Genomic DNA, 15,378 nt, shown 5'->3' with positions numbered 1-15,378 from the left:
TAATCTTGTAATATGGCAACCTTAGCCAAAGGCCAAGCGTTGCAACCTACGAGGTCATTTAGTATTGATAAGGAAACTGAGAGTAAAATAGTTTTAAAGGCATAAGAGGAGGAAAATCTTGCACTATGAAACAATAATGTCAGGAGAGGTTGGAAAGTAACATGGAAGTTACCCACTTCCAAAAACAAGGGAAAAAGGAATTTAAGTAACACTGTAGATCAAATTCGATGATCTTCAAATCTGTTGTCTTCTCTCCGGATAATGATTTCACACGACCATTCAAAGAAAAAAATATTTTTAATTTCAAAATACAGCTACACTACATATCATACTTAAAACGCTAATCATATGACTTTTGTCACAAGTACAAAATAAACGTACGACCAATGTGTCATCCCTTTTATACTTACAGATTTTCAATCTACTGAAGTAAGCTCACAATTTTTCTTGTGGAAACAATGGTAATATCTATCAGATCTCCCCAGTGCAAGTTTTGTTTACTCAACTGTCCATAGTCTCCCATTTTTCTCTTAAAATCTTCCTTTGCCAGTAAAGTATAGTAATCACTTTGAAGCAACAGAAGTTCATAACCCCAGGAGCTAGCAAGCCAATATATCTAAACAGATCTCCAGCATAAAGGAATTCTTGTCCTGAAAGCTCAATGAACTTATTAGGTAAACAGTTTCAGTGCTTCTGACAAAGAGCTACTCGACAGACGTGTACTGATGAATCATTTTGTTATATCTATTTACAATAGCTGAGTTATCATGTACGATGACAAACGGAAATACCCATTAAAAGATGTTACCATCTCTGAATCTAAATATTGGGAAGGACTTCTCATTAATGAGAAGGTTTGGAATACTTGTACAGTATTTACAAAAACCATTCTTATTTCAATGAAATGAAACAAGGGAACAGACTTCCTTTAACAGTAAAGGTTTATGATTTTTCGTGAACGGCCAATTCTGGTCAAGATCTTGAATCGTGCAGCCATCACAAAATCATTACCTGTATCTGTAATACCAATATCATACAGCAAAGGTGATACAAAAATTATATAAACATTAAAAAGTATAAACAGGCAGGAAATCTTCCGATAAAACTACCTACATTACTTTTCCAAGTTCTGAATTTTACAACGAGAAAAGTCAAATTTTCAGGTACTGTACATCATTTCTCTGATATGCAACTATGCTTGGCATACTCTTCATCTTTCAAAGCAAAAATGATTTTTGACATTCATCATCACTCTTGCTCCTGAGAAACTGCAAAATTGCCGGGTTACCTGTCCCTGTGGGGCAAGATTGGCCAAACAGTTCTGGGGCAAGATTGGCCAAACAGTTCCCTATCCACAAAATAGAAATAAAGTACAACTGGCTACAAATACTTGAAGCCGATTAGAAAATATCTAATTGTTTCTGATTCCTAAAGCCTGTTCCAGTTCTGCTCGTTTCTGCTGAATCTTGGAATAGAAGTAACGATTGACGGCTTCATGAGTCCAGGGCTGATAGTAGTATTGAGCTCTTCTTTCTTCCTCTGGGTTGCCAACAACATCCGTCATCGTCTTCAAATCACGATTCTGCAAAGAACAAATACCTGTATGATACCTTTTCACTTAATTGTTTAGATGCAACTTCGAATTTTTGCAAAAGATAAAGTCCGTTTATCATTGCTCAAAAATCGTTTTCATACCTACCTTCCAGTTCTTGTACACCTAATAAAGCTGTAAAATGGCATTTGCAGCCAAATTAGCTGTTGCCTTCAAGTGACACGCTGATACAAAACCTTCACAAAACACAGCTGACCAGCTGGTGTCAGAAGCCAATTTGAATTTTTAAAAGTCACCGTTAATGATTTAGTCTTAGTCTATGAAAAGCTAATATCAAGTTTTATTAATCACAAACTTTGCTTTGTTATCCTATTTTGTGGATATTAACAACAGATGAACACAAACCTCATCTATATCTAAATTATCCTTTAATGGAAACAAGAAACACTGTTGTAAAGAAACTCTTACTGGACTAGTAAGATACTGCAAGTTACAATGTTTAGATTTTTGACCAAGAATTAAAAATACAGCACAAGTAAACAAATGGTTCTTGTCCTCAGACCATGAACAATTTTATTTTCTAGTCTAATTTGATAACTATTACAGACATATATTTATGAAAAAAGGAAATGTGCCTTATCCAAATCTCATGTCTTTTTTTATGGCCCCTTTTAGTTACATTTTTGAAACCTGTAGGTGTACAGAACATTTGGACTTATACAAGCCTGGACCTCACTATTTTCATGATAACAAATACATATATAAATCTGCAACAAATGGCATATTTCTACTACTTTATTAGGGCATTCAAAAAGAGCAAGAGCAGACACAATCTAGGAGTGATATAAAACCTGCAACACAAAAACGCAACAGACTACCACTGTAGCAACAAGCTGTGGAATAGAATGTACAATTTTGGTCAAAGGCCAAATGCTGAAACCTATGAGGTCATTCAGCTCTGAAAGGGAAATGTAAAAAGATTCTAAAGGTGTAAAAGGAGGCAAACCTTGCAGTTGCACTATGAAACAATTGTTAGGTGACAGTGGAAAGTAAGATGGAAGAAAGAGAATTGGAAAGGAAGTACAGTAAAAGAAGCAAAAGGGGTTGCAGCTAGGGATAGAAAGAGTCCTGCAAAGTACCTAAGTCATGCCTTCAGTGCACCCATGAGGTGCACTAACGGCACTACTCCCCTAAGGAAAGCAAAAGGCTGCGAACTTTACCTGTGATATGAGCCACTTCTGTATGAACTGCTGCGGATCCTTGGCAAAGGATAGGTAGAATTCCCTATTAGTCTTGAGAGAGTTGATTGTCTCAACAGTTTCGTGAATTTTGGTGTCCAACGTCTGGATATCCTGTTGGCTGTTCGTACTCAGCAGGAAATTATTCATCTGTGTCTGTTGATAATCAATGAGAAAATGAATTAAAAAAGATAAGTAAGCAATGTCCCTCTGTAAGACGGCTCTCCACGCTAACTTTGAACTGTAGATGGTTAGTTTCTCACAACTAATTATCTAAAGGGTACAGATGAACCAAAAAACTGATATCAGTAAACATAATAACTAAATCCTGCATACCATGAAGAGCAACATACAGATTTTGTCTAATTTATATGCAAAAACAACAATCCCATTCAGACTACAGTACAATAAGTGGATTTCCTTTAATTGGGATACAACGAATAGTTGTATGACCAACATTAAAGTCAAGAGTTTTCTTTCCACCAGTTCAACAATAAACTGATAAACTTTTGTATTAAATATTAATTATAAATTGCCCTTACACTGTACACATCCATTCCAAGCCATAACTATCCAAGTTTGTGATCAAAATCGGACCCAAATTTTTTAAAGATAGACTCAAATGAATAATCTGTTCTAGTTCCTCAAAAAAATAAAGAATAAAGGTCTCCGATCAGTTATAAATGCACTTTTCATAATATTCGTACCAAAAAATTTTCAGTGACAAAAATATCCAATACAACTTTGCAAATGAATGCATACAACACTCTCACAACGTCGACATTTATCAAAGAAATAGGCAGCGGGGGTTTAATTATCTTTAAGTACGGTATTCCTAAGAAAATCACTGAACAACCTAAAATAGATGAAATCTAGTTTGTGAGAAATAAATTAGTGGATTTTATACCATACCATACTTGAACTGCTCTATCAAAACACTAAGTGTACCATACAATGTAAATATTACAAGGAAAAAGCAAGACCCACAAACCTTCACATACAAGTGTTCTCTTACCTTTAAATTATCATCAACTTCCACATCAATATCGTAGCAGGATGTTTTTTTCTGGTCGGCGCCTTCGACAGATATAGTGTGGTTAATGATGATTGGATCAGGGGGAAACAGGAGCTGACTTAAACGACCAGGAATTTCGGCAAACTTCATCCTCGGAACACCAAAAATCTGAAAAGTCATACATCAGCAACAATGCAACAGAAATGACTAACTAATAATTCTAAATACTTTTTTCTTAATGCCTTCTTGACAAATATAATGTAAGCATAGACTGGAATTGAAAAATAGAATTCAGGCCATACACCAAGCACTGGGACCTATGAGGTCATTCACCACTGAATGGGAAATTAAGAATAAAGAAGGTCTGAAAGGTGTAATAGGAGGAAAATCTTGCAGTTTCACTATGAAACAAATGTTAGGAGAGGGTGTCAAGAAATATGGAAGAAACACAATATGAACGGAGATACAATACTGTAACCCCATAAAGGGAGTTTATGCATAATAGGAATACTTTCTAAAATGTATGTACCCATTTGTATGTCAACTTTCCTACAATCCTCTCTATTTTAGGGAAAATTCTAATCATCGTTTCCAGTCAGATTTTTCCTTCACAAAGTAACGTAAAATGAGTTCTCTCTCTCTGATTTCTCCTGATCTTCTGTAAATTCTCACTGGAATCTCAAACTTCCCTTAGTCTTTATCTGTTCTCTCTCCATAATTTTCAAGGGGCCTTCCTACTGATTCTCATCCTACTAACTTCATAGCTGCTACTTTTCGGAGTTACTTTTGTTCACCCCCTGTCTAAACCATCTCAATGTTGAGACGTTAATTTTCAGCTACTGTACTTGAAAATACATCTCTGACTCTTCCAGCCACAGCATGTCTGTACTCATTAAATACAAAGGCAACACTACTTTGTAATATTATAACCATTCATTGGAATATACAATCAAATGAATCCTCTTGGATGAACAAAGACCAACCTAGGGGGAGTGGGCCAGTAATTACTCCTGCCATTTAAGTGACCACAGGCACTTTCCCAGCATGCATTGAGTGCTAACTATATATTAACTTGAAAAACAACACCTACCTGTTCTAAGTATTTATCGCAGTTGATATACTCCCTCTCATGAGCATCTTGCAGTTTGTGCGTTTTGATGTACTGCCATAATGCCGTTATTATTACGGGCCTCGTCTGGGTGTGAACGCCCAAGAGACGAGCTAACCTCGGGTCTAATTTGAACTGGTGTGGCTGGTAATCAAGCAATAACAAAATTGTGCAACGGACATTCTTGTCCCCAGGGCGTTTAACCTGCAAAGAGAACAGAATGGAATGGAATATAAAACTCAGGCAAAAGGCCAAGCGCTGGGGCCTGTGAGGTCATTCAGCAATGAAAGGGAAATTGAGAGTAAAAAGGTTTTCAAGATGTAACAGGAGGAAAATCTCATAGTTGCGCTATGAAACAATTATCTGGAGAGGGTGGAAAGTTAGATGGAAGAAAGAGAATATGAATGAAGGTACAGTGCAATGAATGAAGGGCTGCAGCTCAGGGCCAAAGGGACACTGCAAAGAATCTTGAGTACTGTATTGACTACAGTGCACTGCGTAAGTTGCACTGACTGCACTACCCCACTACATACGGGGACCTTGTGAAGAGGGAAATCAGTTAGCTTCTAATAATTTTATTTCATTAAAAGATCAATTCCATGGAAAACATAAGGTTGTTTTGCCTTAAAAAGCTTATAGCCTTTGACCACTTGAATTAAAAATCAATATCAAATCACTGTAGTCCCAGCATTAGCTTAAATTCCAGCGTAACTTGATCGATGAATCTTTCACTGGGCCTTAAAGACTACAATGAATCTAAACATTAATTCATGGTTCAGAGACTCATGTGAGCATTTTCAGTCACTTGAATATAAACAAAATGACAAAACAATTCGACATGCCACTTTGCAAACAAAATCAACAACAACAGAACAGACAAGCCCTTTTACTTCTTGATACATTTTATTGAGTATTAACTTAAAATGAGGCTAATCTCTCCCATAATTTGCAAAACTCTATACAATTTCTCTATTTCACTTTTCACTGCAGTCTTTATTGTGGAAACAGTTCCATGATTTGTTTACTCATTTTTCTAAAAGAGAGCAATCCTCATTCATTTTTGCATTTCAAGCTCCAAAGAAAGTTTCCATAAAAAAGGACAGTGACTACAGATATTTTGCTGTGGTTCATAAATTATTATTCATAAATTATTATTACGACACAAATTAACCAAATTATGTAATTAACAGTCTTACCTATAATGAGAAAAACTATTAACAAAATTCTCATATATTTGACTGAAGACTCACGACAAATTCCGGGAAACACCAAACAAATCTATAAAGTTAAAATTACTGTAATTATTACAACTGGATTTGTTTTCCTTGAAAGACTTCTTTTCATAGAAAAACTTTCATCTTCATTTTCCAGAGGAACTAAGTCTTCAACAAAAGAAAACAAAACCATCGCCATTCATAAAAAAAACTGGGACATACAGCACTATATAATTTCAAAGCAAAAACACATCAACTTAATGAAGAGAATTGTACCTGAAAACCATCAGTTTCTTGAGTAGTTGTAGTTCGATGCCACTCCACCAGGTGGTTGTCTGGCCCATACAAATCTTTATCTAATTCAATAACCAGCGACTTGAAAAAGGACGAAAACTTCCGCTTCAACTTGCTCGGATCGTTCTGAAACAAGGGACGTCACACAGTGAGCTGGAGGGCACAACTAGTGAATATTGCATAGATAGTCATAGAAGTAAGGTTTACTACTGTCTCTATTGCAAAGGTTGTCCTTACGGTGGGATGGAATGGAATGGAACAGAGTATAAGGTTTAGGGCAAAGGCCAAGCGCTGGGACCTACGAGGTCATTCAGCGCTGAAAGGGAAGTTGAGAGTAAAAAGGCTTTAAAGGTGTAACAGGAGGAAACACTCACAGCTGCACTGTTAAGCAACTGTTAGGAAAGGGTGGAAAGATGGGAGAAAGCGAATATAAATGAAGGTACAGAAAAGGAACGAAAGGGGTTGCAGCTAGGGACTGAAGGGATGCCGAAAAGATCCTTAAGTAATTCCTACAGTGCACCATGTGAGGCGCACTGACAACACTACCCCACCAAAGACACCCTTAATGCCCAAGAAATCTGATTTGATAAAATCATGGCAAAAGGCAAAATCTGAATGGAAATCAGTGACTCACCTTGTGATCTTCTAACAGTCTCCCTTCTACACGCAATTCCCAGGATGCCACTGAGGCATCGTCTCCTTCGGTGCCTTCTGCCCGCGCTGGGTAAAACGTGTTGGAGATGAATATTCGGAGCTTTTTCTTCACCTTCATTGGTCTTTTGAGGGCTTCCTGTAGAAGAGGAATATATAGACGTCTCTATCATTTCTTATTGATTTTTGTTAAAATTACCTTCTTACACAAAGCAATCTTTACAAAAACATTACAAATTTTACTCTGATTTCAGAAACCCAGTGCCCAAGGTTGACAACTTTGAAAGAATTTTAAAAATCTTCATAATGAATGTACTCTGAATGTTACAATAATAAGCAAAAAGCAGTCAACAAACCTGGATGTCCAGTCTCTTCCTCATGATCGTAGCATCTAACTTTCGTTCAAATGCCAACAGATCCATGTACGCCTGACTCTCAGGAACCAGATCACGCACCTGAGAGGGAAAAATTGAAGAAAGGCGAGTCTTCAAGCTTGCTATTGCTGTATTAATATATAAAAAAAATCTTTTAATGACCCCCAGGTTTCTTAGGCCTAATATTACATAACCACGTGCACCATTATTACACTGGCAGTTGACACAGATGAGACTGACTTGTTTGCCTTCAGGGTCCACTTAATACAAATGTTGAGAAAAAATGTGACCATGTCAAAGGGAAGCAAGCAAAATGTAATTTGCCGAACACTTCAATTACCCAAAGTTAGATCAACAGTTGAGCCCCTGTGCAGTTAAGAATGGACTACAATACTGTACTCAACTGATGCATATAAACCAGGAACACAAATACATTCACCCAAATCCACAATAAGAAATTATAAGACTTCAGTTATCCTAATAAAAATTTGAGTGAAAGATAATTTCTAAAGACTATATAAATCTTTGCAAATCAAAAGAATTAAAGCCACTACAGTATTCACAATATACTGAACAATGTTAAGATAAAACTTATCAGCTTCATACAATAATGCTGGTATGAGCTTCTGGACAAATGTCGTAAATGTTGCAATTTAAAACCTTGCCATATAAACAAAACCTGGCCTAACCTTTTGTGGTAGTATCTTTTCTGCAAGCTTCTTCTTCTTCTTTGAGCTGCCATGATAGTCACCAGAAGCACCTTGGCCAGAACTTGGAGGCTGATTACCACCGCCCGCCCCGCCTCCTCCACCACCACTGTTGAAAGGAATTGAACTAGAAAACACTGCAAAAACACAGCTAACAATTATCAATATGAAGCTGTTAATTGAGGCCTAATATCACTCACACCTTTGGGCTGTGGAACGGTCTCCCTGAGGATGTTGTGCAATTAAAACCTCAAGAGTTCAAGGCGGAGATGAAATGCATCACTACTCTAAAACAATTCTCCTTGTACTTTTAATAATTTAGTTTCATTTTTATCTATCTATTAATTTGTTAATGTATCTTTTTTCTAATAACTGTATTTCCTATTTTTTTCTGTAATTTCTTTCACATGAACACCAAATTCTTTGGAAGCCAGAATTTCAAGTCAATGGCCCCTGTAGGCCTGTTCTTTAAGAACATGGTTCATATGTATTGTTTTACTCTATGGTGTGTTTTTGTTAATACAGTATAGTAATATCAGTAATGCTACTAAAAGGAACTAGCACATGATACTTTGATGGAATGAGATGTGGTTTTGTTGTAAATCCCTGAGCACTGTGTGTGTGTGTGTGTGTGTGTGTGTCTGTGGGCCTATTGATCTATTTTATGTATCTATTTGATAAAATTATGAGTGTGTGCTCATTTCCATAATCTGTGTATGCCTCAAGTAGGGAAGAGGATGTACAGACAATATTAAGACAATACTTTCATAATTACAAACCAACATTGAAGTTATGTTTGACTTGTTTTTCAGACCACGATTTGTTAATGCCATTGAACTTTACATGAAAGTGATCACTGTGCTAGTGGTATCTAAACCATTATCAATTAGAGCTAAGAGTGTTCACGGAAGTTGGAGTTAATTTTAGACATTGTCAACTTTCTCCTAGGTTTTTTAATTTTACCTTGCATCATTCTTTACCTCCCACTTTAGAACAAATCTTTCAGATAAGTCATACCAGAGTCTATTGTACTGGCAAGACTTACCTGAAAGATTTGTCCCGAAGTGAACGGTAACAAATGATGTAAGGTAAAATTAAAGCAGCCAGGAGAAAGCTGACAATGTCTAAAATTAAATCCAACTTCCTTGTACTTGTAACTCTAACTGATAATGGTTTAAATACCACAAGTACAATGATCACTTTCATGTCAAGTTCAATGACATTAACAAATCGTGGTCTGAAAAACAAAAGTCAAACATAAGTTCAATGTTGGTTTTTAATTATGAAATTACTATCTTGCTATTGTCCGTACATCCTCTTCCCTAATTGAGGAAAACACAGATTATGAAAATGAACACACACTCATAATTTTATCAAATAAATACGTAAAATAGATCAATAGGTCAACACACAAAGTGCTCAGGAATTTACAATAACACCACATCTCATTCCATTGAAGTATCAAGCGCAAGTTCCCTTCAGTAGCATTACTGATATTACTGTATTAGCAAAAACACGCCATTGAGTAAAACAATACATAAAACTAAAAACATATCAAAGAACCATAAACACTGGGTCTACAGCCACCAATCCGGATCAAGGAGTCCATTGGGACACCCAAGCTGACCAAGCTGCCACAGATAATGACACAAATACCCAAAACAAGTAAAGCTAGACTGAAAGATGAAGCAATGTTGGAAAGAGCAAGGTCAGCATTAAAACCTTTTTCTATCAATAGCAAAGATCACCAAGAAAAAGACACTCACCCTTTGGAAGAGCCTGAAGCTGGACGCTTAGAGCCCGGTGTTGATGGAACAGTCTGCCTAACCATTCCTCCTGAATACTGCTGGGGACCAGGTCCAGGAGGACGTTGCATGCCTCCTGCTGGGGTGCCGCCAGGCCCACCCATTCCTACGGGAGGGTACTGAGGTCGTTGTACATTCATCTGCTGTAAAATAAACAAGTGTGTGTGTGAGATGCTGTCTAAAAACAGTTACTTACAAAGACATCTCCATGAAGTACGGAGTATACAAAAATAGTAGAGCACCTTTTTTAAAGACTAAATATGTCCCACATAGTTCATTACATTACTACCAAAACACCATATAAGCCATGCTGAAAACTTCTTGATTAGAAGCATTTTTAGGCCTTTGTAAGTGATACAAACATTCATGTGCAACACCAGCCCACACAACAAATCCTACCATAGTATTTAAAAAGGCACAGTTCTTTGAAACTGAACTTCATGTGACTTAAAAGTTGTATAACATGCAACAGATTATATGGCAGTAGGCTGTCTCAATAACACTCTCTGGAGGGTTTAATTTAAAAACTACTGTCTAGGTGTACTGTCAAGGCAATGTACTGTACATCATTTTACTAACGCAAGTTACCTTAATGCAGTATCTATACTTCTAGCCAAGAGAATTAAGCATTCTTTTCCAGCTGGGATCTAAGCAACCTGTTAAACAAGCGGTTTGTCTAGCCAATCTACATGGAGTCAGAGGGCTATTAGGCTAGCCCCCATTATTTACAAACCAAGCTTGCAACAATTTGGATTACCCAATAAAAACTGCTATGCCTCACAATACTAGGGAATCCCAGTGAGACACCACACCTTTCAGGGAGCAACTTAGAAACTGTCCAGCTGTTTTTGGACAATACTGAACCTGCACCATACTTTAGGTTAGGTTAGATTAGGTTATGTTATTGTAGGCTACAGGCTAACCCCGTTTTTCACTCACTTATTGTTTTGAAAGCATCATGAGCCAATCCCTTACACTGAAAAACCTCTCTGGTAACTGAAATGAATTAACAGGATAGAGAAAGAAGAACAAGTGTGCTTTTAGCTGTACTTCCCAACCGTATGGTCAAGAGTATGCTGCAGGAAATGCTAAGAGGAGGCAAGGTGTGGTCCCTTCCATGTTGGGACCTAGGGTTTTAAGTTAGTTTAGGATGAATTTCCAATATTTTTACAATTTATGGTGCTCTTGTTCAGGCTAGGATGAGGTTGCGATAGAGAGCAAATCTGCTCTCTTTACTTGGGTGCGTTCAGACGCCCTGCTTAGGTTAGGATGCATATTCATAATACGACTTACTAGACCTTAAGCCAAGTGAGTTCAGGACAATTAGGCTGTATTATTTTCGGCCGTGAACCTGTTAGGCTGTCACAGATTTAGGCCATACAGTATGAAGTTCAGATTGCAAGACATGGCGGAAGCTCCTTGGGATGCCGTGTTTAGTACTAGCCCCTTGGGGATCAAAGTATTATATACAGTACACCCATTTTGGCCATTTGCCAGTTTGATTGTTATGGCCTAAATGACTTACGGCCAAAATGACCTGGACCCGGTTAAGTTAGGTGGGGGGGGGGAGATGAAGGCCCAGTGAGATAGGACCCTGCAGGCTAAGTTAGGCTAATTTACTCACACTTACAGCACTCTAGTTTAGATCTGGTTAGGTTGGGTTGTGGCTCCAGCCCTAGTCAGGTAAAAGCTGTTACTTTATAACAGGTAAGATAAACTAAGGTTAGCCTAAATTGCACCCTTATAATTGGCCTTGGGACATTGTAATACTGTAGACTACTTTCGCAGCCTGACTCCAACCAGTCACTGACCAGAATGCTTATCACCTTTTGTTTATATTTCTTTTGATGTTTATAATTAGGGTGAACGATCGGGCATGAGACACACGGGTGGCTGAATTTTCATTTTCACTCGATATTTAATTGGAGAAATAACAAAAAAATTAAACCTTCAAGAAAACCTTTCAAAATATTGAAGTTTCATTAACAAAATACGCTATAAGAAGCTGCCATACGAACTAAAATAAGCATGTGAAGTCTTTGTAAAATAAGTGTTGAAGGCAATTTTTAATCCAATATGGCATCCCCCCAAATACAGATGCAAAATGAAAGGCGACTGGACACTTCCTTCCCAGCGCTCATCTTATAGTGTACTGAACACTAGTTGTGTATATATATGATTTATAGATATTACTCAAGATTTTAGCTGTAATCATCACGATAAAACAACATTTTGTTGCCTATATGTACTAGTGAAAGTATGAGACATGGAATTCCCATCTGTCAGGTGGTTGAACTGAAATGCATTTTTACCTTTAATCCATGGTTTTATCCTCACTGACATCACAACTAAAGCTCAACAGTGCTTATTTGATTGTAATTATACACATTTTGTTCTTAATTCACTTTTAATACCATTTAAAATACGTGAGAATGTTTGTTTACAGTATTTTACGCCATTAAAGTAGCGAAACTCTGACGGGGACAATTTTCCAGCCTTATTGTACAGTACATCTGGTTGCCACAAACATCCAAGAGCAGACGAAGCATTAGTGAATAATTATGATAGAAATGTATCATTTTGTTATGACGTTTCATTTATTTAAGTCCATATTACTATGTATACTTCTGAGACAAGTAATGTGTACATATGAATGTTACCACTCTGGCAAAAATGCAAGAAAGTTGAGTTATGACAATTTATCTACAATTGGTGCGAGAGTCAAGATGCCATGACGTTAAAATACAGGACTGAAATAAAGGTTTTAAATCCAAAATTATTACTTAAAACATCATTATATTTGACAAAACTTACACTGTGTATGTGATATATATATTATATATATATATATATATATATATATATATATATATATATATATATATATATATATATATATATATATATATATATAATATATATATATATTAATATAAAACAAAGATAAGAAAACTATATATATATTACAATGTATGTAATAAAAATAAATAAAACAAAGATAAGAAAACTCGTAGCTATGTTCACAGCAAAAGTGTTGAAATTTGTCTCAGGAATCTGGTTTGTTTCAAGAACAAATATTTTCAAATGAATTATAACGAACACGTAATACATTTACTCAATTTATAAACCTTATTCTGGTGTTTAACTACCTAATCATTTAAATATCATCTAGCGCTCTGGCGTTCCGAAAATTTGCTAGGGTTCCCCGTCCAAGCCTCACGGGTGCCAGTGTTTACCACTGACGTCAAGGAAACGGTGTTAGCGTCTATGGGTACAAATATTTTGCAGAGGAAATGGGCAGTTTGACTACACAAGTGACTCGGCAAATATTGAGATAGCATCACTCGTCCAATTTTAAAAGTGTTTCAAGCAAAAGTTTCGAGGGCGTCATGACCATTAAGTTAGCAACGCGCACGGCTAAATCCTAATGAACCTCTGTTCAATCTGAAATATGCCATTATTTCGTAATTTAGGAGAAAATAGTTACTTTGATAGGAATGTAGAGGTCTCGGCGTGTTGCATAGAGGGGGGCACAAGTCTCACTGATGCTGATGGAGGCACATTAAAATGCATTTCCTGTAAGTCTCCAAACAACGGACAATTACACAGTGTCTCACAGCCCGAGCATTTACCCTACCGTCTTTTGTTCATTTTTACCTTCTTCTCCAATGGGCTAGTAATAAACACAGCACCCGTTTTGAATGTAAACTAGTAGTTATCGAACCAAAGAGGCACGGCCTTGTGCCATTTTTTCAGTACTACTGTGTGATCGTGACAGATTACTAACAAGACGTGAAACATCTGCTAGACTATATTTCCTTATTAGTTTATGCTATTCCCATTGGGGTTGATTAATAATTGTTATAAATATTCCAGTGACTTTGCACCAACAGGCAGACTAGCCTAACAATCAGATATGCATTAAAACAAAGTATTGAGTAAAAAAATAAAAATTTCTAAAACAGCCGACATAAAATTGCAAAACTGTCCCACCAATTAATAAGTACAGTAATCTAACCTAAATAATTAACTCACGTAAGGCTGGACCCAATTTCATATGGCGGGTCACTTTACTCCTACCATTTGTCCCTTGGCCTAGCAGGTCTAGCCTGGTTTATAATATAAAATTCTATGCACGCCACAAAAAAATTGGAAAATTAAAGCCGCGACCGAAAAATCAATAACCAGAGGAGCAAACCTCCACCGAAAGAAGACTGAAGAAGAATCACCGAACACCAAAAAAGATGTAAACAAAGCTTCAAGATCGTCCCGACGACTTCGCGGGGGTCAGTCAATTAGGTCAAGTCAGGCATTTCCTCTCGATACTTACAGGATAACTTTGTTGCGGATACCTCATAGGCGTCCCCTGGGTCCCTTGAGGAGGCCCAGGGTACCTTTGAGGGCCCGCATTGGGTGCTCCTGGAGGAGGCGGTGTGCCGGGATACTGAGGACGCGTCGCCATTTTTCCGTCGCGGGCGCTTAACTTCGTTTTCTTACGGAGTAGAGACAGCCGGTATTTTAAGGATTCCGTTTAGAAATTTTGATGTATTTCATCTCCCCATCGCTTCATGATATTAATTTGCACCTTATGAATTATTAGTATCTTCTAGATAAACCCTTGACATTGTTAATAAGAGCAGGATAACGAGGGATATAACTATCATAGGGATTGTATAATTATTTATGTATGTTTGTGTCAGAGAACTGTAAACTGTTTACCCCAGGAAATTCCAACTTCCTAGCACATATTTTATTCTTTTTCATTTAATGCCAGGGATTATCTTAAGATGATGACTTAGGGAGACAACAAAATAGAAAATAATTTCATCCATGGTAAATTTGTCTCAGTTGCGATGGAATTATGGAAAATTATACATACCCCTGAAATGCAAAATAGATATATTTTACTAGAGCGACAAATTTAGTTTCGATCCATGTCTCCACTGAGAAGGAGGTGAGAGGGTGTGTATTTTTTGTATAGCATAAATGATGGTATCTGTCCAGATCTAGGAGGAACCACAAAATGCACAAGAAGATAGTGTACCTAGCTCTTACCTAAAGAAAGAAAGAAAAAAAAATATTAATGATGTTGATCTGCGCACCCAACATTAGTCTCATAACTGTCTTGCACACACCACCTTCATGCCCGTAAACTTTACACCGACTCTTCAACCACCAAGATACCGCATACCTTCTGTCAGTTAAGATATCCTGCAAGAACTCTGTGTTCGAATCAGATCCTGATTTACCACTATCCTCGTCAATGGCGTCCTAAATACCAAGAGAATTCATCAACCATCTCCCAGGCTCTCTCTCCCTGTAAACTTACGTCTGCATTCTCCACGCCCCCTCATTATTCCTTCATTTAATATATGCTCTTTTTTTCTTTATTGTCATGTGACAGTGAATATCCTCACTGC

The 15,378-nt window shown here is 37.1% G+C and overlaps 1 protein-coding gene across 2 annotated transcripts; it reads right to left on the bottom strand.

Moving 5' to 3' along the window:
* Positions 1-278: 278 nt before the first annotated feature.
* Bap60 (Brahma-associated protein 60) lies at positions 279-14,450 on the bottom strand. 2 transcript variants are annotated; one of them, XM_067131895.1, is made up of 10 exons: positions 14,289-14,450; positions 9,920-10,101; positions 8,136-8,262; positions 7,429-7,527; positions 7,056-7,211; positions 6,404-6,547; positions 4,896-5,117; positions 3,806-3,973; positions 2,773-2,946; positions 279-1,582 (listed from the first exon to the last, which is right to left on the bottom strand). In XM_067131895.1, exons 1-10 carry the CDS (start codon positions 14,418-14,420, stop codon positions 1,412-1,414), a joined length of 1,575 nt encoding a protein of 524 aa, XP_066987996.1. In that variant the 5' UTR covers positions 14,421-14,450; the 3' UTR covers positions 279-1,411. The 2 variants fall into 2 exon arrangements, with proteins under 2 accessions (XP_066987996.1, XP_066987997.1); XM_067131896.1 differs by having other exon boundaries at positions 9,920-10,098; positions 14,289-14,446.
* Between the last annotated feature and the right edge of the window lie 928 nt (positions 14,451-15,378).

This window comes from Macrobrachium rosenbergii, chromosome 30, assembly GCF_040412425.1.
Source record: "Macrobrachium rosenbergii isolate ZJJX-2024 chromosome 30, ASM4041242v1, whole genome shotgun sequence".
NCBI lineage: Eukaryota > Metazoa > Arthropoda > Malacostraca > Decapoda > Palaemonidae > Macrobrachium > Macrobrachium rosenbergii.
This window is presented reverse-complemented; position numbering and strand designations above follow the sequence as displayed.

Coding starts and splice junctions, on each gene's coding strand:
- Bap60 (XM_067131895.1), bottom strand. CDS start 14,420: ATGGCGACGCGTCCTCAGTATCCCGGCACACCGCCTCCTCCAGGAGCA. Junction 3,974..4,895: donor GCGATAAATACTTAGAACAG/GTAGGTGTTGTT, acceptor ATGACTTTTCAG/ATTTTTGGTGTTCCGAGGAT. Junction 2,947..3,805: donor AAGTTGATGATAATTTAAAG/GTAAGAGAACAC, acceptor GATTATCAACAG/ACACAGATGAATAATTTCCT.